The following is a 23,828-nucleotide window of genomic DNA, read 5'->3' as shown; positions in this document are numbered from 1 at the left end:
ATTCAGTGCTTACCAGGTACTCCAGGTGCCTCTGACCTGTGCCCAAGGCATGGCCACAATGAAAGAGAAATGCTGGGTGCTCTGATCTAAAGAGGTTGAAAGGCTGAAGTAGATAACAATCATCTATGCCTTGTAAGGGGTGGAGAAAGCCAATGCTGGGAAAAAATGGGCTCAGTGGGGAAGTGAAATGACATTGAACGCACAGGAGGTATTTTTCTTCGTGGCAGACCCCAACCAGAGCTCTCCGAGGGACGTAAGCTTAGGCCAGGTGATGTTTCTTCTGTCCCCTAGGACTAGCTCCTTTGGCCAATGCAAGAAGACTTGCACATTTGCTTTCCTTGTGTGTTGTGTAAGCCCCGGAGGCAGAGCGCTACTTTGTGCTAGGGTTGTGGTTCACTGGCCATCCATCCACTGTCGGGAAATCCCTGTGCTGGGAGAGGAGCAGACCCAGGTGAGGCACGCACAGCGAAAGTGTGGCTTTAAACACATTGTTCACCGGCTGCTCTCAGAAGGGCTCCGCGTAAACTGGGGAGCTGCCAATTGGCAGAAGAGAGCAGCTGCATTCTTTCCATGGGTTTTAAGAAACTAACATTAAAAGTAGTAATTGACATCGGCATACCAACGGGGTAGTTCTTCTGATGCCTTTGGGATTAACTGCACTGATATCCCCTGCCTGTGCCTCAGCACATTCTGCTTGCTGAGCCAGCTCAGGGGTCTGAGTGGGCTGCTTTCCTGGGTCGGGGCAGCACTCACCATGCCCGTTCGCTGTCCTTTATTTCTGTGATGTGTTACCAGGCTGCATACCGAAAACCGTGATCTGCGTATAAAATGGACCTGCACTTGCACAGTAGCATGATGAGTGCCATCTACTGATAATTAAACATACAGCACCGAAGAGAGAGAGAGGCCGGTTCACCCTTCGAGTCAGTGATATATCACAAAGTGCATCGGCAGTACAGCTGGATCTTCGTGGCTGCCAGCTCCCGTGACATTACGGAGTCGTGGCAGCACTGCGCTCGTGGGCTGCCGAGGCTTGCTTCTGCTGCAAGGTTGTTTCGTGAAGCTTCATCAAGCAGCATTTCTTCAGGGATGTGTGCTGGGTTGTTTTGAAGCTATCCTGATCTTTGCTGCTGTCTTCTGGGGAAAAAAAAAAAAAAAAATCTCTGGCAGGATTAGGCTTTGTAGAATATAAATGACCATTAATAAATTTTTAGTGTTAATGTAAATGCTTGTATGAACTGGAAGCTGAATCGCTTAATCAGGCTAGTAGTAATTAAAATGGTAATTTTTCTGTACTAGATTCTGCTTGCAATTTTTACTCAAGTAAAACTCTTTGAAGTTAATTGGAATTTTGATTAAAGGCTCCTGGATCTGGGGCTCTGAATTTGTACTAAGGAAGGTTCAATACTTGCTTTGGTTTTCTGCACATTGGGTTCACTGCTATATATTAGTGTGACTGTACAATTAGTCATAACAAGAAAAACTCCAATAAAGATTTCTGTAATCTAGTTCTTGATATACTTTAGAAAAGGTCTTTTATCACAGAATGGCTTTTAAATTAATGCTAAAACAGCCTGTAAGATCTGAAAAACTTGATTGCTTAAATTGTTTGTCTTAATCATTTCTAGTCCCTATAAATGGCTTAGGAGCATTCACTTAACGGTAACTCAGAACTTGAGATGGGGAGGGAGGAAGGGAGACGCTCTTGCTCTTCACCTTTAGTGTTCGGTTTTTGGTTGTCACTGCAAAAAAAAAAAAGCCCAAACCAAACAAACCCTACTCAAAGTACATTATAACCATTCGCAGAATGAAAAGTAACTGTAGTGTAACAACTTTTAAAAGTACCATTTTTGTCCAAAGTGTTGCAAAACCGCCCCCCACAAACACGGCAAAAACCTGACCAGACTATCCCGAGATACTTTGTAGCAATTTCTGAAAAGTAAAATGAGGCGCAAGCTGCGTGTTCTGGCACTGAAGGCACTTGAAGAAGCAGGGGAGCGTTGTCATCTCAGCAGTCCTGACTCACACAGGTTTCACATCAGCCAGGACAACTGCAGGTGAGAGTAAAGCCCCCGTGAAGGATGGAGGACTTGCATGGAAAAATCCCCCAGCAAGCAGGGAAAACATATTTTTGTTATGTCGTGGGTTTTTGCCTGGCACTTTACTGCATGCTGATGTCATCTTGTGGACAGAGTTCATCACTCATCCTTCCCAGGCAAAGGAGAGCTTTTTCAAAAGCTGTGACGTAACTGATGCAAATATTGCTTAAACTTCACGTGGGTCAGTTGCTGGTGTGAGAAAAGGGAAAAGCAGGAAGAAAGAAGGGAACAACCGCAGAAATTATACTGGTGATATCAAGCATGTGGGTTCTAGTATACCTCTGTTTATACAAAGAGTATTATAGCTTGAGATCAAAATGCACATTGATTCATTCTGAGAATTCTTTTAGTATTCATTAACAAAGTTTCTTCAATTTTGAAATATATATATACTTGACCTTAAAAAGACACACATTAAATAACAAGTTGTGAATATCCTATACTAAGAAGCACAACAGTTTATCAGTAATGGATTCATCTGCAAGTTTGTTGTGACTATGGGATTTTGTTCTTTTGTTTTATCCTCAGGTGGTCATTGGAGCACAGTTTCTTCCATTTTCTGGTTTGGTACCACAGTAATTGGATTCAAATGCAAGGAAAGGGATTACAAACAGGTCGTTGCAATTCAGAGAAACGTTCTGATCTTCTTTTGTCTCTGCTTTTTCTGAAGGTCTTAATTTTGAGAAACAAAGTGAATTTTATCTTAAATATTTTTCTCTATACCCTCTAAAACATAGAAGCATAATATGAGAAAGGAAGGATTAAAAAGTTCAAAGCTTTTTATTATTATTTTGCAACACAGTACAAACCCCTTGAATATTCAACGGCTATGCTGTTACAGAACAAAAACTATGTTATGAACTGCTAGGTCTGCTTAATGGTTAGCCCAACGGTCACAATACATGATTGAACTTTGAGTTCTTAAATGGCGGCAGCAAGAATAAGCACCCTGTCAGTTACCACATCCACAGGTACAGATTGGGTATGTTGTGTGAAAATGAACACTTTCAAACTAAATGGCTAACCAGTAACCCGCTCTCACTGTAGACTTACTTTTGTATAATATTTGCCATTTTTACAGTAAGGTTCATCCCGCCTCAAACTTGGCATGCAAAGAGCATCCAGTGACATGCAGCCACAGTGGAGGAGCAACTGAGCACACTTGTGGGAGGAAAGGTAGCTACACGTGTAGAAATAAGTCCCTGCTCTGATGACAAAATGTCCTAGGGGACTTTAAAAAAAATAATCTGTTGTTTAATGCAGCGGTCGGGAAGCAAAAGCACATTTCTGCGCAAAGGAGCATGGATGCCTCGGTGCTGAACGCCTGCTCATGATGTTCCTATTTTCTCGTGCTTTACCCAAGAAAGCCTTGGCCACCTTGAAGAGGTGGCCTTGGGGTCCTGCCTGTTTCAAGATGTCAAATAGCTACGTGCGTACTACGTCCATAAAAATCCCTCAGCGCTTCACGATGAGGCACTTGAAGCGGGTGCCTGGACAGACGAGCCACACCGAATTTCTTCTGCGCCGGTCCGTGCCGCCTGCCCCTCCTGCCTCAGCACTTTGTCACCTGGTGTTTTCCCACCGGCCGCCCACGACACGCGATCCCCGAGAGCCATTCCTGTGGAAAACACTCGTAAATACCACCGCTTACTGGCGGCGGGCAGAGGTTCCTCACGGCGCTTCCCCATACACACACACTCCTCGAAAACGCCGGGGTTTTAGAAACCGACGGCCTTTTCCCGTGAGGAAAGCGGGGTGCCAGCGGGAGCCCGGCTCCCGGAGCGGGGAGGCCGGGTGTGGTGAGGCGGGAAGAGCGCGGGGCGGGGGGGGGAAGCTGAGGCGGAGAAGGCGGGAGCGATCCCTCAGGCGGTTCCCGCCCAAGCCAAGCCCCGCCCCGCCCCGCCTCCCGCCCCGCCCTCCTCGCGCGCGCCCGCGCGCGCGCGCCGGGGAAAACGGTGCGCAGGTTCTAAAGCCGGGCGGGGGGGGGGAGGAGGAGGAGGAGGAGGGGGGGGAGAGGGGGAGGGGAGGGGAGGGGGCGCGGCCGCGCGCGAAGGGGGCGTGTGAGGGGGAGCGGCGGGTAACGGCCGCTAAACGGGCAACGGCCGCCGCCGCCGGGCCAGCCTAACCCGCCACCGCGGGAGGCAGCCCGCCTGCCCGCCCTCCGCTTTCCGACAGCCGGCTTTCCCCGCCCCCCCACCTCCCGCCATCGCGGGGTCTCCGGTGACCGGCGCTTAGCGCCGCCGTCCCGCCCGCTGGATGGAGCTGTCGGCCATCGGGGAGCAGGTGTTCGCTGTGGAGAGCATCCGCAAGAAGCGAGTGCGGAAGGTGGGCTGCGGCGGGGCGGGGCGGGCCGGGCCCCGCCGGGAGGAAGAGGAGGAGGAGGAGGGGGGGCAGCGGGACACCCCCCCCCGCCGCCCCTTCTGCCTCACACAAGGGCGGCGGGAAGGGGTGGGGGGGGGGGGGGGGCGCGCGAGCGCGGCCGCCCCGCCTTCTCACCCGCCCCGGCCCCGCGCGCGCCGTAACGGGCAGCCCTCGCGCTGCCGGCGGGGCGGGGGCGGCACCTGCCCCCCCGGGGGGGGGGGGGGAGGGGGGGGGAAGGACACCCTCACAGGAGCGGCGGGTGAGGGGACACTCGTGTTGGCGGGAGTTGTTGGTGAGGTGGGTGCTTCGGGGATCTCCGTGGGTGGGGTTGTGGGGTAGCCCGGGGGGGGTCAGTTTGTGCAAAGTCAGCGCTGGTGACAACACCCGCAGGCCGGACAGTGACGGACAGCCCGAATCGGGAGAGGGTTTGGAAGGATTTGGTGGCCAGTGTCGTGACTCGGTTTCCCCAGCAGTGAAAACCCTCTCCGTCCCCACAGCGTGCTGCGAGGATTAACCCGTAACCACGCAGCGTGTAGAGATCCTCTGGTGGAAAGTTCCTTATAGGGCAGTGTTTTTGAACATTGGGAAGCTGATGAGCCCCCCGTGAGGAAAATGAAACCCGTTCTCTGGCTGAAGCACCCGAGTGCTTTGCATGCTACGCTGTCGTGTACAGGTGTCTGCAGCTGCAGTAGTGGCACTTCGAGGGGTGGCCGTCCTGCATGCACGAAGGCCTCTGCCGTGCTTTGGGAAGTGCTTAACGAGCCCCTCAGTATAATATTAAAGATTTTAATAGTTGTGCACATTGCTCATGGAGCCCTTGAACATGGTTTCCAATCACCACAATGTTTTGGTTTTTTTTTTCCTTTTTAAATCTTGTACTTAGAGTGAACAAATGAATGGATAACTCTGAACTTCAGCTGCGAGCTGCTGTTTGCTTGGGTTGAAAGGTTGAGTGACTGTGATGGATGGAACAGTGTTTGAGTAAAGCATGTAGCAACTGGAGGGGAACATGCCCAAGAGATGCTTCATAGGTTCTGAAATATTGTATTTCTTCTCTCTGCTTTAAAAAAAATTCCTCTGACACTTGCTCCTGGCATACATCTCCCTCTCGCGTTTATCCTTGCTGACTTCTTGTAGGATTGCCTGTAAATGTGGGGATGGTTGCAGTCTTGCTCTCCAGTTGCCTTTTGGGGTTCTGCCTGCAAGGCTTCTGCAAAGGTATGATCCCAAGCTGATGGTAGTTCAAGTACGCTTAAATACCCCTGTGTGCCCACTTTCTGGGGAGAAAGGTATAACAAGTGTAGTTGAATGAGGAAGTGGCTTTGTTTTGATAATAAAGTGATGGCAAATGAGCTTTTCAGTTGCAGATTTTAGTCCTGTTGATTGGTTGCATCTCTTACTGTAGCGGAGTTCACCTGTTCTTCCTTTTTCCGCCCTTAGGGTAAAGTAGAATACCTGGTGAAGTGGAAAGGATGGCCCCCGAAGTAAGTTGTGTTTTACTTGTCTTTTACTCTTTTCCTTTAATGTTCAGTAATAGCTTACACTGTATCTCTGCAACTGAGCATCTCATTCTTAATGGGTAACCTCTTGTGCCTCATTCCAACAACGATAAACAAAAATGAAGATCCACAAACCAAAACCAAATCTATTTCCAGACTGACAGCTGAGGGATACAAACTGTGTGCCAGTCTATTCTGACTGGCTTTTGCCACCACTGAAATACTCCATTGAGATGCTTTCTAGAGACAAATGTTTTTAAATTCATTATGAGCTCAACAGGGAACCCTGATTCTTTTGAAATTGGAATGGCTCCTGCTTTTCTGAGTCAGCACCAAGAGGACCCCACTTTATTTTTAGAGCTCTATGCAGTCTTTTAAAATAGAAAACAAGTTGATGGTCTTGTCTTGTCCTACTACTTCCCTTCTGCAATTCACAAACGGAAAGGGGCAGTGTTTCAGATTTATTGATTGTAGCCAAATGCAGGTGATCTTTGTCCTTTGAAAATTACCACCATGCCTTCATTTCCTTGTCTGAAACCTTCTGCTATTTTGAGTGCCTTTTCTGCTTTTGCTTTTGTTGCTATGTTGCAAAAAGGGAAACAAAATTTTTTTTTCATCATTGCTGTGCACTGTTTACAGATACATCTCTTATTAAAATGCTGCTGCCTCTGAAGAAGAGTGATTGCTCTGTGCCTAAACTGTCTGTAAAATGCTTTGAGATTAAAAGGGTTAGGTAACTGGAGAATATTACTATGTTAGCTAGTAGTCTAGGAGAACAGCCTCCTGGCCAACCCATATGGGGCCCTGTCTTTGCTTTTCTGTTTGTAACTCTGTGTGTGTACATACACAATGTGCGTGGGTAGAACTACATTACATATGCAGTTGCACTGCGTGTTGCTAAGCAAAGGGGGCTGCTTTTACGGGTTCATCCTTGTGGTTGCAAAGTGGGGCCCACTAGGATGGTCCTGATGGATCGTACGTGGTGTCCAAGAAGTTGAAATCTGTTTCTGCGTGCCTAATCCTTATGCTTATAGAGCATGTGTGAATATAAGCAGCTTCCCCTCTCTGGTGGTGGTGGGAGAGGGTGACTTTGTTCTTGATTCTTAAGTTCTGCTGTCAAAAGTGTAACCTTGTGCACTTGTTGAGCACCAGTTGCCATATAGTGTGGGTCAGTTCTTGGACTGCTTCAGCCTTCTAAGTAGCCAAGCCTAATTTAATCACTGGTAGAGGTTGGGAAATGCATTTGTAGTCTGTGAGGCACTATTCCCTTTCGGCCAGAATACTGATGTTTATCCCATTCTCCTTTCAACAAATGCATCAAGGTCCTTTGCTTGTAAAGTCACTTGCCAAGAAGGTGGGCTGAGGCATGGCATAATGTTTCCTTGGACAGAGCAGCCCTTATTTTTACTGCTGCCTTTCCTTGCCCTGTGCCTTGGAACTCTGGGGGAGCCAGAAACTCTCTTTGGGGAATTAAAAGCACAGCCTTCTGCCCAGGGAGCAAGAGGATGTCCAGGTTCCCTTCTCTTGATGCTGTGACATGTCCAAACACCTTCCCTCTTCCCCCAAACTCCAAATCTGAAGAGCACTGACTTTTTCCTTTTTTTTCCTTCCTCCCCTCCATTTTAACTGTTCACTCAGTGGTTTGAATTGCTTAAAAACAACATGCTTTTGAGCATTGAAGTCACTTTCATCCTGCTAGCAGTTTCTGTTCCTTGTTTCTAAACATACATATGCCTGTGATGGCATGCAGCACCACAAGCTGTTTGTATCTATCTTTCAACATAATCCGTTTCCTCATCCCACGTCGTGTTTCTTTTCATTCTGCTCCCCAACCTTGTCGCATTGCTCCCTGTAATCTCTGTACCAGTTATCCCATCATTCCCATTGGAGACTTCATGGAAGGGAGTAAGGATAGGTCAGTAGTTTGCTGCTTTCCCACATAATTGATATTTAACTCTTTTTTTTTTTTTTTTTTTTTCTTTTTAATAAAAAATTCTTGTTAACGTCCTGCACCTCACATTTCTGGATTGTACTGCTGTAGTCAGGGAACAGAGGCGTTACAATCTGATTCTAGCTACAAGCTTGTTTACAACTTGTGTTGGAGTTAAGAGGGGAGGGGGAAGAGGAGGAGTAGAAGGAGGGGGAAGGAAGATCATATGATCTATGTTTTCCAGAGTGCCTGCTCTCTGCAATTCTGCTGCAGCCTGGGCTGCGTGTACCCGTATATATAGCTCTGTGTGCGTGTGTGTGCGCGCGCGCGTGGCAAACTGAACCATGGTTTTTTTATATGCAGTGTTTTGCCACTGCAGCGAAGCCAGAAACTGAGCTGCAGAGAAAAAGGCAACACCCACCAGGTTTTTTTTAAAAGCAAATCCCCTTTCTTCTCCTGCCCATGAAAAGCAATCTGATGTCTTTTTTCTCCCTTTGTGTTATTTTCTTAAATTTGTAGAATGACTGCCAGAATCCCTGCAGCTGGGAGGAAACCTTCCTCTGTTCAAACAGCATCTTGGCTTTGACAGCTCACAGTCAGGTTGCTGCAGGAAGCTTGAGCAAAGGAGAGAGGGAGGGATCAGCTGGTTATGAAGACATGTCTGTTCTTAACTCTCTGATGTACAGTGTGCCTTGGGATATCTGGATTTCATATTTTTGTTTCTCCCTTTCGTAAAAATAATTGTATTTTCATTTCTAGACTCATTCTCCCAGGATGCTCCCGTATTTCAGTACCTTTCTTCTATCTAATGGAGAGATGAAAGGGAAAAGTATTCCCAAACCATCTCCTCTGTGTACATATATGCATGTATCACGTGCCCTCATGTGCAGCCTGTGCTTCATCCAGAAATGTAAACATCAGCTTCCCGCCTGTTTAAAGGCACTGATGCAAATACACCCTTGCCCACCTGCATGTGGCTTCTCTCTGGCCCTCCTCCCCACGGGTTGGGAGGGGCACTGCCCCAGCACCTGGACCTCACATTCCAGGAAAATTAATGCTCTGAGGCATTTGGGGTTTCAGCCTTGCTTTCTTGCCTTTGAGTTTGTATGGTAGAGACATGCCACCCACCTTTCCTGGACAAACATGACCCCTTAGAAACAAACATGTCACGAGGACCACCTTGTGATCCTTTCACCTTCCACAATGGGAGGTTTTGGCTGCTTCTCCCTGGTATTAAGTGCAGCTGTGCCCTTTGGGAACTGGTTTTGGTGTTGCCTGCTGGGTGGGTTCAGTCCTTTCCTGAGCACCTGACCCCTGTCACAGTTGTCTGTCAATCAAGGAGGGAGATGGGGCAGTGAGTGACACCGTTCACAGGCTACTTTCAGAGCATCAAGCTTATTTTGGGTAGTTTTGGTAGCCGTGACCACAATGCAGATGGGTTCCTCCTGCACTGGTACAGAGTCTCTGATGACCTCTGCCAAATGGAAATAACCTGCAGGGGGAGTCGAGCAAGAGGAGGAACAGTTGGAAAGTTGCCATCAACTTGCCTCAGGGCCCAGGTCTAAACATGTTTAGTTGAATGGCATCAGTGGAGAAAAATTAAACTCTTCTTAAATGAATACTTTCGGCTCCAGTGATTAGAGGTAATTAATAATGCAGGTGAGAAAGCGTACTTACTCTTTGAGCACTCTAAATTAAGAGAGACCTATTTTTCAGAAAGCTGTATTGGATCACGTCTCATTGTTCCATGGGGTTTGTTGGATATGAGTGCTGCAGATGAGACCTGTTTAGGCATTGACTTAAAGTCAGTTTGTGAGTGTCTGCGCAGGCTTTGCAAACAGTGTGGAGGGGGCCCTGGGGAGGAAAGTCTTCCCTGTTCTCCTACAAAGAGCTGCTTGATGCTTGGCCCTGCCTGTTTTGGGAAGAGGGTTGGTGTCTGTGGGAAGTTGGGGAGGGAATGGCTGGGATTCCTCAGAGCTCTCGCAATTGTTGTGACAGGCCCCGCCGACCCTTGTGAAGAGAGTATCCAGGGCCGCAGCACACTGGTAGCAAGCCTGCAGAGAGAATGTTTCGTTAAAGTATTGTTTACTTTATATTCCTTATGTTTTTCTTCAGATACAGCACATGGGAGCCAGAGGATCATATCTTGGACCCTCGCCTGGTAGTGGCTTATGAAGAAAAGTAAGGGCGCATATTCTTTATCTCCCTGGACACAGGAAAGGAAATAGTGTCTTTATTTCATAGTGTGCATAAAGTGCCCCTGTTGTCCCTACTTCAGTCAAAGGTGAGATCTATAGCAATGAACCCTGCTTGATCTCTGTACCCTGGTGTTGGCTGAGGCGGACAAGACAGGGTTAAAGCAGCTTAACACTGTTCAGGAAATGAGGCCAAGATCAAGCAGCATTGTGCCAAAGAGCAGTCAGTCTCAGGTTTTAATCAGGTCCAGGGCTGGACTGGAGTGATGCAAGGTGATAAGTTTCTCTAACCCATCCTTGATCAGCTGAGTCAGAGAAATTCCCTTATTGCAAGGCTTTCACTCCCACAAGAAGCAATTTTGGGATGTTTTCCTAGCCCACACTGGTCACTGTTGGGTTTTAGTGAAGGAAAGGAGGGAGCTGTGCTGCAAAAGGTAGAAGTCCTGACTAGGTTTTGTGCTGTGGTATTTAGTAATCGGTTTGATTTGTGTTCCTCTTTCACAGGGAAGAGAGAGACCGTGCATCGGGGTACAGGAAAAGAGGCCCCAAACCAAAGCGCCTCCTACTGCAGGTAGCCTCTTGCTCTTCTGTGTATTTCTAACTCGTTAGCCGTTGTGCTGCTCCTCTGCTCACAGGGAGGTGGAAACTGTCCGTTTGCTGTTGCATGGACAAAATTGGAGGTACCAAGCTAACACAACAACATGAAATCAGTGAGTAGGCAGATAGTTTTAACCTGTTAGCTGAAGACCCAGCTAACTTGTATTTAAAAAAGCAAAACAAAACCAAAAAATCCCCCAAACCAATAACAGCTCTTGCTCTGTGAACTAGGATTTTATAAACTTTGGGCTGCATGGTTGCAGGTTACCCGGTTTGTGTGCTCTTTCAATTTCATGTTGGGCTTGGACTTTCCATCGTGTTAAAGGTAGCCACTGGTTGGAAGCAGAGTTCCAGCATGCTTTGACTGTTGCCAAGCGAAGCAGCCAATCCTAGGAACTACATGTTAGGAAGAGCTTAGATGACACTTGAAGAGGTGAGAGAAACAGTGTTGTAGAAGCTGCAGAATTTACCCTAGCTCATCTAGATGTTCAGGGACTGAACAAAGAATAGTTTCCTGGCTCCCAGGTGGGAGCCCTGACTGTATTACCAGATTTCTGCTCTGACCCTTTTTATGTTGTTATCTTGGCAGCGGCTGTATGGCATGGATTTGAGGAGCGCCCACAAGGGAAAGGAGAAGCTCTGTTTCTCTCTTGCACGGAGGTTTGGAGGAGGAGACAGTAGCCTGCCAGGGGCCAAGCCAGGGCAGGCAGAGTTCTCAGAGAAGACTGGGGGAACAGTCCTGCCATTCTCTCTCCGGAAGCAACGCAAAAACCAGAAGTACCTGCGACTGTCAAGGAAGAAGTTCCCCCGCATGGCGAGCCTGGAGAGCCGAAACTGCAGGCATGAGTTCTTCCTGAATGATGCAGTGGACCTAGAGGGCAGGCAGGGCTCTGAGGACTGGGAGGCCATGCAGCACACCAGCAAAGAAGGTAAGGCCAGACACCCATTGGCTGTGAAGTTCTGGGGCATGCAAAGGGTGCTGTGCATGCTTCCTCCTTGCTTGCCCCGTCCTGGGATTGTGATTTAGGTCAGGTCCTCAGAGCAGCTCTCACCATCTCACATTGTGGTCCTCTTGTCTGCAAGTTCCTTTCTTGTTTGGATGAATAACACAGATTAATCTGCTTTTTTTGGTGCTGTTGCCTCTCTGTAGTGTTATCAGTGACACCCCTCCTGGTGTTAGAAAACATGTGGAAGATACTGCAAGCTACACCCCTCTTACGTTTTCCTCCCAGCAGAGGTGACATGCAGGTGTGATAGGGATGAACTCTGCCTCTGTCCACATATCCACACGTGTTCAGCCTGCTGCTCTGCTAAAAGGAGCTTGGCTGGCAGTGGACAAGCTTGGACACCAGCACTCCTCTCAGTGCTGCTCCAAGGAGTGTACAGGAATGCCGCTAGGATCCCATAGTGCATTCCTCTGCCCCCTCCTTCCCTTTCCTCTCCCACGTCCTCTAAAGTCTCTTGCTGTAGGGTTATGTGAGAGGGGGATGAGAGAGATGAAGTGAGGATGGTAACTCCTGCCTGATCCCACTGAGTAGGCAGCACGAGTGTAGGCACGGGAGATGTCCAAGCACATTTGGCATTTTGGGGAGGGATACTAGCATCTTGTGCAGGAGGGCTGTGGGATGTGTGTGTCTCTCTGAGTTACCAGGGAAACTATCCCTGCATTATTAGAGCTTCTGAAGGCATAGCTTTCCTGGGGAGCGGAAAACCGGGGCTTGTGCTGCTTGTAGCAGCTAAGAGAATCCTGTTACTCCTTGCTAGGAGTAGCTGTTAGCCAGGCTGGATTAGGTAAGATTCTGAGGAGAGGGCTGTGTTCTGGGAATCAACGCTATCCCCCCTTTCTGAGAGGGACTCGAACAGTGCCCAAAATGCAGGGAGGCAGCACTGGGGGTAGCACAGAGGAACACAGTGTTGTGTCCTGGCAATGGGCAGATGCGTGGGGCTGTTGCCCCTGAAGCTCTAAAGCACTTGGGGATCAGAAGAGTGAATGGCACTACAGAAATGTAAAACTGTTCTTGTTCTTGCCTTGACACATGGCCTGCATGGAATTCCAGTTATTGTTAAGGGGGGATTTGACTATTTCTGAGGTGAAAGTAGGCACCCCAGGTATTTGAGACAGAGGCCAGGAAATACACTCTTAAGGAGCCCTCATTTCTTGCCCAGGTTGGGACAGCAAGGTATATTACTACAGGTATAGTGACAGAGAGAGGGTGTGTTTTCCTTCCCCTCTGTCTCTCGATTTTTGTGGCTGTCTCTGGGCGTGGTGGGGAGGTGAAGCTTTGGGTGGCAGAGGGACTGGTAATTATTCTTACAGTGCAGGGATGCTTGGGTTTCTTGTATGGAGCTACCTGGGAGCAAAGGAAGGATATGAGAAAGGGAGAGCAGCCTCTCCATGAAGCAGTGTTAATGGATCTTTGAGAGAATCACACCCAGGCTGCGTTGCAGGTGCAGTACAAGGAAGACCCTCCATTTTGGATCCCTTTGATTCCCGTAGGAGTATCTGAAGAGTGTGTGTAAGAGTTTATGATTTTTGACTTTTCAGCAGGGTAGGCCATTTACAAGCAGGTGAGCTCACACCTGGATGAGTGTGCTTGGCTGACACAGAGCCAAATTAGGGGCTGAGATGGGGTGAGAGGTATCAGGGAATTGAGGATGGTTAAATGAGCTGGGTAGTGTTACAGGGTCTTTTGACCTCTGTATAGGCTGCTCCGAAGCTGGTGTGTGTCTGGACACCTTTGCTACTCTTTCCTTTTCCCATTATATCCTGCAGTGATCCTCCATTTTCCCTTAGCCTCTAAGGGGAGGGCTTGCCCATGTTCTTTCTTGCCTTGTACGTGCAGACTCAGTACAAGCTGATTTCATCCACTCTTTGTCAGAAAGGAAGCCCCTTTCTATCCTTCCCTTCCATCTCTTATTCCTCCTTCCTTCTCCCTCTCACTAATACGCTCTTATCTGCCTCTCCTTCTGCAGCAGATGTGGATGGCAGTCTCCCTTGGATTCCCACTGTGCCCCCCAGCGAAGTGACAGTGACAGACATCACGGCAAACTCCATTACCGTCACTTTCAGAGAAGCACAAGTGGCTGAGGGCTTCTTCCGAGACCGGAGTGCGCAGTTCTGAATCTCCATTTTCAGTGCTCCCCAAAACCAGTGCTTTTACGGTGGGGCTGGGGAAGGGTTATTTTATCCCTTAAGAAAAAAAAAATCCAAAATGTCTCCTCTTAAAATGTTTACAGAGACCTTCTTTTTTTTTTTTTTTTTCCTCCTTTTTCCCCTTTCAGATACGCAAAAAAGGGCAGTGTAGGGGGTGTGTGTTTGTTGTTGCTTTGTCCATCTGAAAAAACTGACAGCCCTTTCCCTGGCAAAGACTCCCCTCCTAGATGTGAAAGCAGCAAGCTGAACAATTCGCCTTTTATCCTGTTAAGTGGCGGCAGCTGCATTTGTGGGGAGAGGGCATGTGGAGGTGGAAGGAGAGCTGGATCTCTAGCCTGCCGCCTTGTTCTGCAATTGATATCCCTTGGATAAAGATACTTCCCTGTGCATTGCTCTTCCCACCTTCCTCCTCCCTCTCTTCCTGCAGCAGTGAGAGGCGATGGATCCTACCTGTGTAGATAACTCCAGGCTGTTAAGACTTTCTCTCCAGTGCTGTTTTCCCTGTGGCCTGCTGTCAGGACTTCAGAACCGTATTTGCCTGTCTGTGGTAAGTCAGTCTTTGCAGCACGGGTCCATATAGACAGCAGAGGTTTCTCCCTTTGATTGTTGATCATGCGGAAAGACTGAAATGCATCTCTGAAATCTAGATTGGCAACATAAATTCAATTTGCCCTCATTAAAAGCTCAGAAACCCAGCGCAGTCGAGACATACCATTCTGTATATGCTAAACAGCATTTCCAGGCTCGGCTCTGCTGTGTGAGAAATGCGTTATGGAAAGTGGGGTGTTCTTATCCTTTGCCAAATTCAGTGTTAATAACAAATGCTGCCCTGAATCTGTGGTGGTAAGTTGGTTGAAAACTGACTCCTCTGCCCTGGGAGGAGGGGCTAATAGGACAACCGAAGCATTGCCTGGCACTGCAAAGATATCCAAGATACTGGCACAGGCCCAGGACACAGGAATTGGACAGAACTGAGCTAGAACTGGACCTTGATTAGCAGCAAATTCTGTTCCTGGATCCCTTTGAGAGATCCACCATAAACAACATGTGGGGAAGGCATGTATTAGATTTGAGGAGGGGAAAAAGAGTTCTTAATTCTTAGCAATGAGAATTCTTGGATTGTACTGCCTGAGTAATATTCTTCTGTGACTCCAGTCTCCTCACAGTATCTGTGATCCTGTACTACTTTACTGATGGGGAACTTCCCCTTGGAAGGCTTAAAAATCTTTGCCAAGGAAAGCGGTCTGGATTTCAATAGACCCTGCCTGATCTTGCACTTAAAAATGCCTTGTGCTGGACTGCCTGTGACACTTTGAGGTTTTTGAAGAATTGCTGTATTTTGAGTTGATAGTTTAGCATAGCATCTGTTCTTGCACATGCATGTTCTCTTTTTTTTAAGCAAATTTTATTTAAATAACCTAAATTTTTAAATACAGACCTTTTCCTATGGAAAGCAAGAAAAGTGAGCTAGAGTCTAAGGTGGGACAGAGTGCTGCAGGGTAAGATTGGCTACTGTCATGATTACTGTCCTTAAATCTTTTGTTTCCTCTCCCCACCCCACCTGAAGCATCTCTTATCTGCTGTATTTATTCTAAATGAAGTTAGAGCCTTCTGAGCTCTGAGCTAAAGACACCTGTGGAAATCCTCAATGTGTTCCTTTGAATGGCTTGGCTGCTGGCCTGCAAAATTTGGGAGCTCTGGGGCCTCTGGTCCTCCAAACATCTACTTTTTGCAAAGTTCTTGGACTGCCCCTATGGTTTTTATTAAAAGCAAGTTTTACCTCAGATAGGATATGGCAGCTCAGTGGAGACCTAGGATTTCCCCTTCCATCTTGGAGCTGTTTGAGCAGGCCTGTGTCACAGCAGTTTCAGAACCACTGGGAAGATCTTGAATTTCTGGACTAACCTTTTGTCTCTCAAAGAAGTGACATGGGAGTTGTATTGTGGAGAAATCGGAGAGGGTGAAAAGTGGAAGCTGGGGGGGGTTATGTGGTGGGAGGAAGAGTGAGTGGGAAAGAAGCCTGCAATAGCTAGCAAGGGCAAACTGATGAGATAAGCATACAGGTTCAGGATGTTTGTTGAATATGGGTGTCCAGAGCAAGGCTTCTGTATCTGGAGTTGCACCCTCTTTTGCAGGATGTGGGGTCAGATAGTGTTGTCATCGTCACCACCCCATACCCCCTTCCCGCCCCAACCCCTCTTCCCAACACCTGCCAAATGTGCTGAATACCTGCATATCTCTCTTTTTTTTTTTTTTTCTTTTGTGTGTGTGTGACCTGTGGACACACCACATGGCTGAGTCCACTCCTGAGGGTTGTAGCAGTTCAGGTAGTTATGGTTGCAGAAGCATAATATTTTACCTTATTTTTTAAAAAGTCTTGAACTCCAGCTCACCCTTCTAAATCTTCATGGCATTTGTAGGATCTGGTTTCTTTATTCTAATGCAGCTACTGCTGCTTTTGTCCTGTCTTCATCTAACTATACAAATACACCAAAAAAAAGCTTCCTATTTACTAAGGTTCCTGGCTTTGGCTGACGTCGGAAGCCATACCAGTCCTGCGGCAGGAAAGAGCTTGTCCTAATAAACTGTATTTCCATCGTCTGGTTTTCTCTCCACTCACCAGCTGAGACTTCTCATGTTTTGTTTTGGCATTTATCTTTAAACTTATTTTCTTCCTCTTGCAGTGGAGTTTTCAAAGACCTGTGGTGGTCTTTCAAAGAGGATCCACCCACAGTTTCAAATCTTAGTCATTTTTTGGATCAGTCTAGCTTGTGCTCTGCTGGTGACTAATCATCTTGCTACACGAAGCGTTGAACAAAGTACCTGGCTACCATGCTGCTTTGTGTACAGGTCAAGGAGGAGCTTACCCTTATCGGGTTAAGATGCAACAAGTTGCATGTGCGTGGGTTTGGTTTGTGTGTGTGAGGAGGAGTTTGTGGTAGGAAACTAAGCAGTTACTGTGTTGGGGTGGACTTTCTTTTTTTTTTGACATTCATGAATTCTTGCTTATCTTAGATCTTTTTGAGAAGACTTTTCTCTTGATCTTTACAAAATGTATCTCTGTTCCATATTGTCTGGTGACATATCGTTGTAAACTTCCTTGGTAGAGCTGGTCTTCAGGGACTTTGAAATTAGCTTTATTCCACTTCTGCAGGTGTAGAGATGTATAGGGGTTTTTACTTTTGATGGCAAGAGTAGTTGTCTGGGTTTACTTGTCTCTCCTCCCCAATACCGTCCATCTGCCAGTTCAACTCAAAATCTGAAAATTGAATTGGAACCTCTTGGGCTAACATACCATGAAAATCAGATGCTGTGCTTGGAGCTTCGTTAAGCATTCCATTTGATTAGACCAGCCAGAATAGCATCCAGCTGAAGCTGAGTTTAATAATTCTATTTGAAGCACAAGCTGAGAATAGAAATGGGCTAACTCTCCTATACCTCTTTTGGCTCCATGGCTGTAAACAAGAAAAATAAACTTCAGGCAGTGGAAATTACTGAACTGTACAGAAGAAACAAAATTCTCAGAGAACTGTTCTAATAGTCATTCTTAGAACTGTTTCCATGTGAGAATTTACCAGCCATATTTGGGGGAGAGAAGTTTTTATTTCATAGATCTTCTCACAGTGAACTTGCTGTATATATGACAGAACTGAGGGGCTTCATGAGATTGGAAAACCTTTATTGTTATCACTCTGTTTAAAAGAAAAAAAAAATAAATGGAAAGGACTGCCTCTGCTCCTGGATGGTTATAAACTAGATGTTATTGCTCTGACATATAGGTGATGCCTTGGAACAGCAAGTTTTAACACATAAATAGTGGCATTAAGTAGCCTTGTAGCTCCTGCATGCTCCTTGTTGTCTTGCATTTGCTTGGGGGCCCTTCTGCTTGTGAAGTCAGACCAAGGTGTTTTCTTTTGGTTTGTTGGTTTTTGTTTTTTTCTTTTTCAAGCAAGGCCAGGATATTATTATGAGAACACCCAAAAGCAGTTCTGTTTGCCAAAAAAACCCCAGTTTGTTAGTGAATTGACCCTTGCTTATGTCGGAACCTCAGATAGAAAGAAACTTAGTGAGAAATGAATGGCTTTTTTTTTTTAGTGTTGTGAAACTGTCCGGAATTGTTCTTCTGGTGTTTTGTGACTGAATGTATAAAATTGTTTGTTCACCTCACAGGGGGCCCTTGGCCCCAGTACTGTTTCCTGCTGTGCACCAGCCAGTGCTGTTTGATGGTTTCACTGGAATAGAGGAGGGAGGCCTCGCACAGGCCAAAAAACAGGCAGGGTAGCAAGACCCTTGGTGGTAACCCCAACAGAGACTGGGGTGCAGAAGACAACAGTGAGGGCTGTCAGCCACATCCATGTATTTGAGCAAAGCTAAATCTACCACCACCTCTCCACCCCTTCCTTTCCTTTCAAGCTTTAAGTTTGTGCTTTCTGAAGTAGGGAAGGTGCAAAAACCTCCTTTTCTAAAGGTAATTGGTATCTACCCATCTTTTGTTCCTCCCTTGCTTACCTGCAGCCTAGGAAGAAGAGGGCAGTGGGCCTTTCTAGGAAAATAGTAGGGGCAGCTGCTTGTCATAGAAGGGAGGGAAGGAGTTGCCTCAGAGTTGCTCTTGCTAGTTGGTTGGGGATAGACCTTTGGGTGAGCTGCCAGTTGGGAGAGAAGGCACATTAGAAGTGCAAAGAACTTGTAGTGAATCTGATCCCTTGCATCAGTGGGCAGATGCGCCTTGGAGTTCTGAGTGTGCCCTGGGGAGAGGAGATGGTCAGTGCTGTATTTATGTGTCTTTTACCATTTGGGAAAGCAAGGGAGATGTGTACATTAACAGCTTGCATAGGGTAACTTCTACACGGTAATGTAGAGCCATGGCACATACAGGTAAAGGGAATATGTTGCTTTTGCCATGCTTGTTATAAAACAGTTTTCCCCAAGGGCATGGTAAACTTGTTTTGAGACAATAGCGTGTGCTCAAGAGACCATGTTGCCCTCTGCCTGCTGAACTTACTGTCCTTGCAGAGAAAGCGTGAACCTTCTGGGTGTCGAACCACCTGAATTCCACCCAAGTAGCTGGTCAAGATGGGAAGGCCTACAAAACAGCCCCAGGACAATTGGAAGGAGAGAGAAGCAATCACTTAAAATGGAATTCAGACCCTTGAAATACTTTTCTGTAACAAGCAGTCCTGGAGTGATGACCCCTTTTTCTTTTCCACCTCTCTTTCGCTTGCACCCTTCATTTCTTAAAGCACAGTGGCTTAGCTGGGAGCAGGTGGGAGATGATCCCTAGTTAACTGGGAGTTGTAGAGAGGAGCAGAGCTCAGCGGGAGCACGTAATGGCTGATAGCAGGGAGATGGATTGCTACCAAGTTGGGATGGGATAGAAGCTTTGCTGCTGAGATTGTTTCTATCTGCTGTGAGTGGCTCTGCAAAGATGCTAGGGGCTTTTGTCCAAGAGTGGCAGTTGGACGTTGAAAGGGAGAGCTCATCAGACAGTTAGGAACCTCTATCACAGCTTGTCTCGTTCCTGGGGTAGCACAGTTTTGACTGGGAGGGAGATTTTGGAGGAGGTGGTGGAAAGCCTTGTTTTTTATTATTTTTTTTTTTTTTAACCAGAAAATGTAGTGTCAGCACAAAGAAGCTTTTTGCAAATCTGTCAAAATGTTAAGCAGCTTTTTTTTTTTGCTTTTAAATCTGAAGTATGTTTTGAAGCACTTTGAAAATGCAAAGTACTAGGAGTGCTAAGTACTCCTTATCGTCTGTCTAAGAGTGGCATTTGAAAAGCAAAAGATCTATTTGTTTCAGGCCGCTGGCTGCTCCTTATCATTTTTCCAGAGCTGCCACCCAGCCCTTTGCCTCCCTCCCATGGCTGAAGGGGGAGTGTGCTCCACCGTGCCAAGGAAAGGAGGGCTCCCTTTGGGAGGAGAGGAGACCTGCGAAGTCCCTCGCTTGCCTTCAGGGTGCGGGTTGGTTTCCTCCCTCCCCACTTCCTTTGTCTGAGGAAAGGGAAAAATGAAGTTGAGTTTCAGTTTGAGTGGTCCTAGTCTGGAACGACGACCACTTCTTCCAGCTCTGGAGACATCTTGCAGAGTTTCCTGTCTGAAAAATTGCACCTTATTAGCTTAGTGGAGGAACAGGGAGACATCGGTCCTTCTGCAGGGAGTGGGGAGAGGAAGGGAGGGTGAACCAGGAGCTGTCTTCAGTAGCTGCTGGATTTTTCCAGAGGCCATTTCCTCACCTCATCTCCAACAGAACGGCAACAAAAGAACTAAAATCATTTAGATGAAGCTTTTGTTCTGCGTATCTCAACAACCTTTTGAGCAGGCTAAGATGAGAGAATCTTTTTTCCTCACCTAGCCAGCTCTACAGCTGGGGGAACCCCAGCTCTCTCGCTGGGTTTTCAGCACCAACCTTTTCCCTCAGCGTACGCACATGGTTTGGACTCTTTTGCACACTGACTCATTGAATTTGGTATGCTTCCTTTCTGTTGGGGGGGGGGGGGGGGGGGGTGTGAAGACAGGGGATGGGGGTCAGTTAGAGGGGAGGGTCCCCAATCATTTTTGTTCTTGTCTCTTCAGTTGTTGCTGTTGTTCCTGTCAGCACGCTAGAGTATCTGAGTCTTTGCACACAGAAAGCTTCCTTTTGCACAGAATGAGCTTCTAGCTTTTGTACAGACTAATTGAATGTATTTGGGGGCGGGGGGGGAATAGGGAGTAAACCAATTCCAAACAAACCAATCAGAGTATAATGCCTTTTCTGAGCGAATATGTGCTGTAAAAGGAGATTGTAATAGCAACGGGAGGGCAGGCTCAAGTATAATTTGACACAAAGTGTGGTTTTATTTTTGTACTGATATGGATAAGAGACTGTACAGCATCTATTTATTTAGATGATTTATGTGGTAAATGTTGCAAACAAAATTATTAAAATATTAAATATGAGAACTGACATTTACCTAACGGTCTGTTTGTGTGGTCATTTACATCCCCTTACTTTAATTCTACAGCTGAATTACTTTCCGCCACTCACTTCTGTTGGTATAAACATGCAGTGTGGCTGGAAAAAGAATGGAAAATGCATGTGCGTGCATGAGAAAGATCAGTAAAGAAGTATCGATGAAAAATGGAGCCTGCAAAAGGCTATTTCTGACATTACTCATTACTTTGATTTGAAGAGGTTAGGTTTTTATTAATTTTTAACCCACTGGGTAAGCTAGAGCTGTACAGAGGTGACCTGGGACAGTTGGTCTTTGATGGATTAGAATTTGAAGAGGAGAATGCCGATGCAGGGTGACTGCTGCTCTGGGTTTAGGGAGTTCTTGATGTCCTCGCACAATGCTGTGGTGCCAGGACAGCTCTGCTGGCACCAGGACGGCACTGGTGTGCCCCATGTCCTGCGTCTCTTGTGGGAATGGAGAAAATCCGAGGCGAAGCCTGGGCTGCCAAACATGCTCCGCGCTGGTTGCCAGCAGGGAAGCTGCTGTCCTCCAAGCCAAAGCTTCCAGTGGGTTGGCCCGCAGGGTTTTCGAGGAGCTCCCCAGGAGCACAGCAGCTCCTGGGTGGAGTTTGGCCCCCGATTCACTGCAGGTAACGCAGGGCTTTAGCCGAGGAGCCTGAATCCTGGAACTGCTGATACTCCGTGGAGAGAATCCCAAATGTCACTTAGTTCACTTTGGTTTTTGACTTGCTCCCTCAAGGCGTGTCCCTCCCCGTCCTCTGGAGGGGGAGGCTAGCTGTTAAATGAGGTACCTCAGCAAGCGAATGGGGCTGTCTGAGGTGTCTTTAGATGTAACGTGGGGGTGAGCCCTGCATCCGAACGCAGCTATGACGTCAATCACAAAAGCACGTGGAGCAAAAGCGGAGGTGGATGGGGTATGTTTCCTGAGTCGGTCATGGCTCAAGGCAGCGTGGTTAGGTCTTGCCTGCGTTACCAAAGTGCAGTCAGCGTTCTTGCCCTGAGTCAGGGAGGCTGGATTTGAGTGATGGCATTGGAGCAGGACTCCAGCCAGCCACTTACTTTCTGGCAGCAGCTAGTGAGTCAGGTGAAGTTGTAAGAAACTGCAGTGCAGTTACAGGAAAGCCTACTCTGGAGATTGTGTCTTCCTGCCCCTGCCAATGCTGCAGAGGCTGGCTGGCACTAGAAACTCATAACGGATTGTCCTTTCACATGCATGTGTTGGTTGGATTAAAGGTTAATCTGGATACTACTACTTTTTTTTTTTAATAATCTGTTGCTATGCCACCCCTCTGATCTGTGCAGTGCAGCCAGCTTGCCTTGCACAGCTCTCCCGATAGGATGCCTGAGAACAAGGGCACTCGGCTGCGCCGCAGGATGTGCCCCTGGGCTCCTGCTACGGTAGGCAGCAGCCGAAAGGCAAACCCACACCGTTTGAGCAGCTCTGTGTTCTCTGAGAAGCGTGGAGTCAAGTGCAGTGTGTGTGGCCCCTAAGATGGCAAGCGCTGTCAGGAAGCTGGCAGTCACCTCCCGTCTGTTCACAGCCACTTGTCTTCCCTGGTTTTGGTCTTTCTCTTCACAGCGTTTTGCTCGGCAAGTGACTGTTTTTGAAGCAAGGATGCAAGAAACCTGGGGGACTTGTATAATCACCCTGATCCAGTGGAAGCCTAGGCAGCTAGGCCTGCTTTGGGCAGTCGTAGGCAGGCTCCAGGGATATCGTAGTACCCCAGTGGTGCAGGCACTACGTGAACCCCACGGGCTTTCTTCTCTCTCCGCTACATCAAAAAGTTAGTGGGCTAGAAGGATGGTTGTTCTGGCCACGCTGAGCCACCCGTAACTGCTGCACGAGGAGGTTGGATCTGAGGGTCTGTCTTTGCTCTTGCATGTTTCAGAGTTGCAGCTGGGAAATCTCGCCGTGTTTTGGCATGGATGACCATAGCGCCCAGGGTTTGCTTAAAAAATGATGCAGCATTTGCTTGGCGGGCTGGGGTGTGTGCAGCTGCACCAGCTCCCAGTGTGGGCGAGGGAATGACCATTTCTTTACAGAAATCTGCTGCTCCCTGGAGCAAACGGCAACAGAGTCCGTTGATCAACCCTTGGAGTTGTTCTAATGGAGATAAGAGCTGCTACCCCTGCCAGGTCACAGGTCCGCAAAAAAACGAGGCTGGAGGCAGCTACTGGCTTTGAGCAGGTGAGTTTCCCATTATCAAGTGTCATTTTAAAAATAAATAAAAATGTTCTTGCACCTGCTGCTCTCCCCCAGAGCTCGTACACCGCTTGCCAGTGATTCTGGGGAGAAAGCGTCTTGTTGCTCCCCCAAAGATTGCTTCCCTGCACTGGCTTCTCGGTGCTAGCAAGAAGTGCTATGGCATATCTTGCAGCACCTGGGTGTCGTGGGCAGCGAGGCGCCAAAAAAATATTTTATTTCAGTGTCTGTAGTGAACAATAGCTGTTCCGGGAGAGCCATCTTCTCAGGTTGTTTGGGTTTTTTTTAAAGTGTTTTACTGGAAATGTGAATGAAACAAAGGAAATACCCAACAATGCTCCGAACAGCTGGATATTCTGCTGCTATTTTGCTTTGTGAGAGTAAAAGTTAGATGAAAGAGCCTGGGGTTGGGCAATACCCGTACAATGGCTGCTCACAGTGATTTGAGCAGTCGCTGTGGCTGGAAAGAACGTCCTGCTGGCAGGTGGAAGAAGAAAATAACTAGAAAGAGCACATGAAATGTGCTGAAATGCTGCTGTCCCTTCTGGTCCGTGGATCGGGGGTGCCTTGTGCTCCAGCCCTGAGGTGAGGTGTGCTGCTCGTGACCTGTACGTCTGTTTGGGGACGAGGCCGTCAGTCACAGCTGCCGCATGTTTGCGTAGCTGTGTAAGGACGTTTCCCCCATTTGATTGAGGAGTGCCTGGTTTTTAGGGTGGATGATACTGATGGTTGGAAGTTCAATTATTTGATGCTCAGCCACAAGTGTAAAAGCAGTTGTTTAAACAAAATGTACAGTAACAAATACGCCAATTTAAATGTGGATGTTATTATTGATGAACACT

At 47.5% G+C, this 23,828-nt stretch overlaps 1 protein-coding gene across 6 annotated transcripts; it reads left to right on the top strand.

The window, feature by feature from the left end:
- The first annotated feature begins 4,141 nt into the window (after positions 1–4,141).
- CBX7 (chromobox 7) lies at positions 4,142–20,780 on the top strand. Of its 6 annotated transcripts, none has more exons than XR_007508697.1 (7): positions 4,142–4,424; positions 5,901–5,944; positions 10,005–10,070; positions 10,589–10,655; positions 11,271–11,610; positions 13,655–14,382; positions 18,849–20,780. XR_007508697.1 is itself a non-coding variant. In XM_049821793.1 (7 exons), exons 1-6 carry the CDS (start codon positions 4,356–4,358, stop codon positions 13,801–13,803), a joined length of 735 nt encoding a protein of 244 aa, XP_049677750.1. In that variant the 5' UTR covers positions 4,142–4,355; the 3' UTR covers positions 13,804–13,843; positions 14,263–20,780. The 6 variants fall into 6 exon arrangements, 5 of the variants coding, with proteins under 5 accessions (XP_049677750.1, XP_049677749.1, XP_049677752.1 ...); XM_049821793.1 differs by having other exon boundaries at positions 13,655–13,843; positions 14,263–20,780; XM_049821792.1 differs by having other exon boundaries at positions 13,655–13,843; positions 13,964–20,780.
- The last annotated feature ends 3,048 nt before the right edge of the window (positions 20,781–23,828 follow it).

Source organism: Accipiter gentilis, chromosome 18 (genome assembly GCF_929443795.1).
Source record: "Accipiter gentilis chromosome 18, bAccGen1.1, whole genome shotgun sequence".
NCBI classification, from domain to species: Eukaryota; Metazoa; Chordata; class Aves; order Accipitriformes; family Accipitridae; genus Astur; species Astur gentilis.
The sequence above is the reverse complement of the archived record's forward strand: the minus strand, read 5'-3'. Positions and strand labels throughout refer to the sequence as shown.

What these genes read in the sequence shown, in the direction of transcription:
- CBX7 (XM_049821793.1), top strand. Translation starts at nt 4,356, where the DNA reads ATGGAGCTGTCGGCCATCGGGGAGCAGGTGTTCGCTGTGGAGAGCATC. An exon ending in TGGAAAGGATGGCCCCCGAA is followed by an intron (nt 5,945 to 10,004) that starts GTAAGTTGTGTT and finishes GTTTTTCTTCAG; the next exon opens with ATACAGCACATGGGAGCCAG. An exon ending in CAAAGCGCCTCCTACTGCAG is followed by an intron (nt 10,656 to 11,270) that starts GTAGCCTCTTGC and finishes TTATCTTGGCAG; the next exon opens with CGGCTGTATGGCATGGATTT.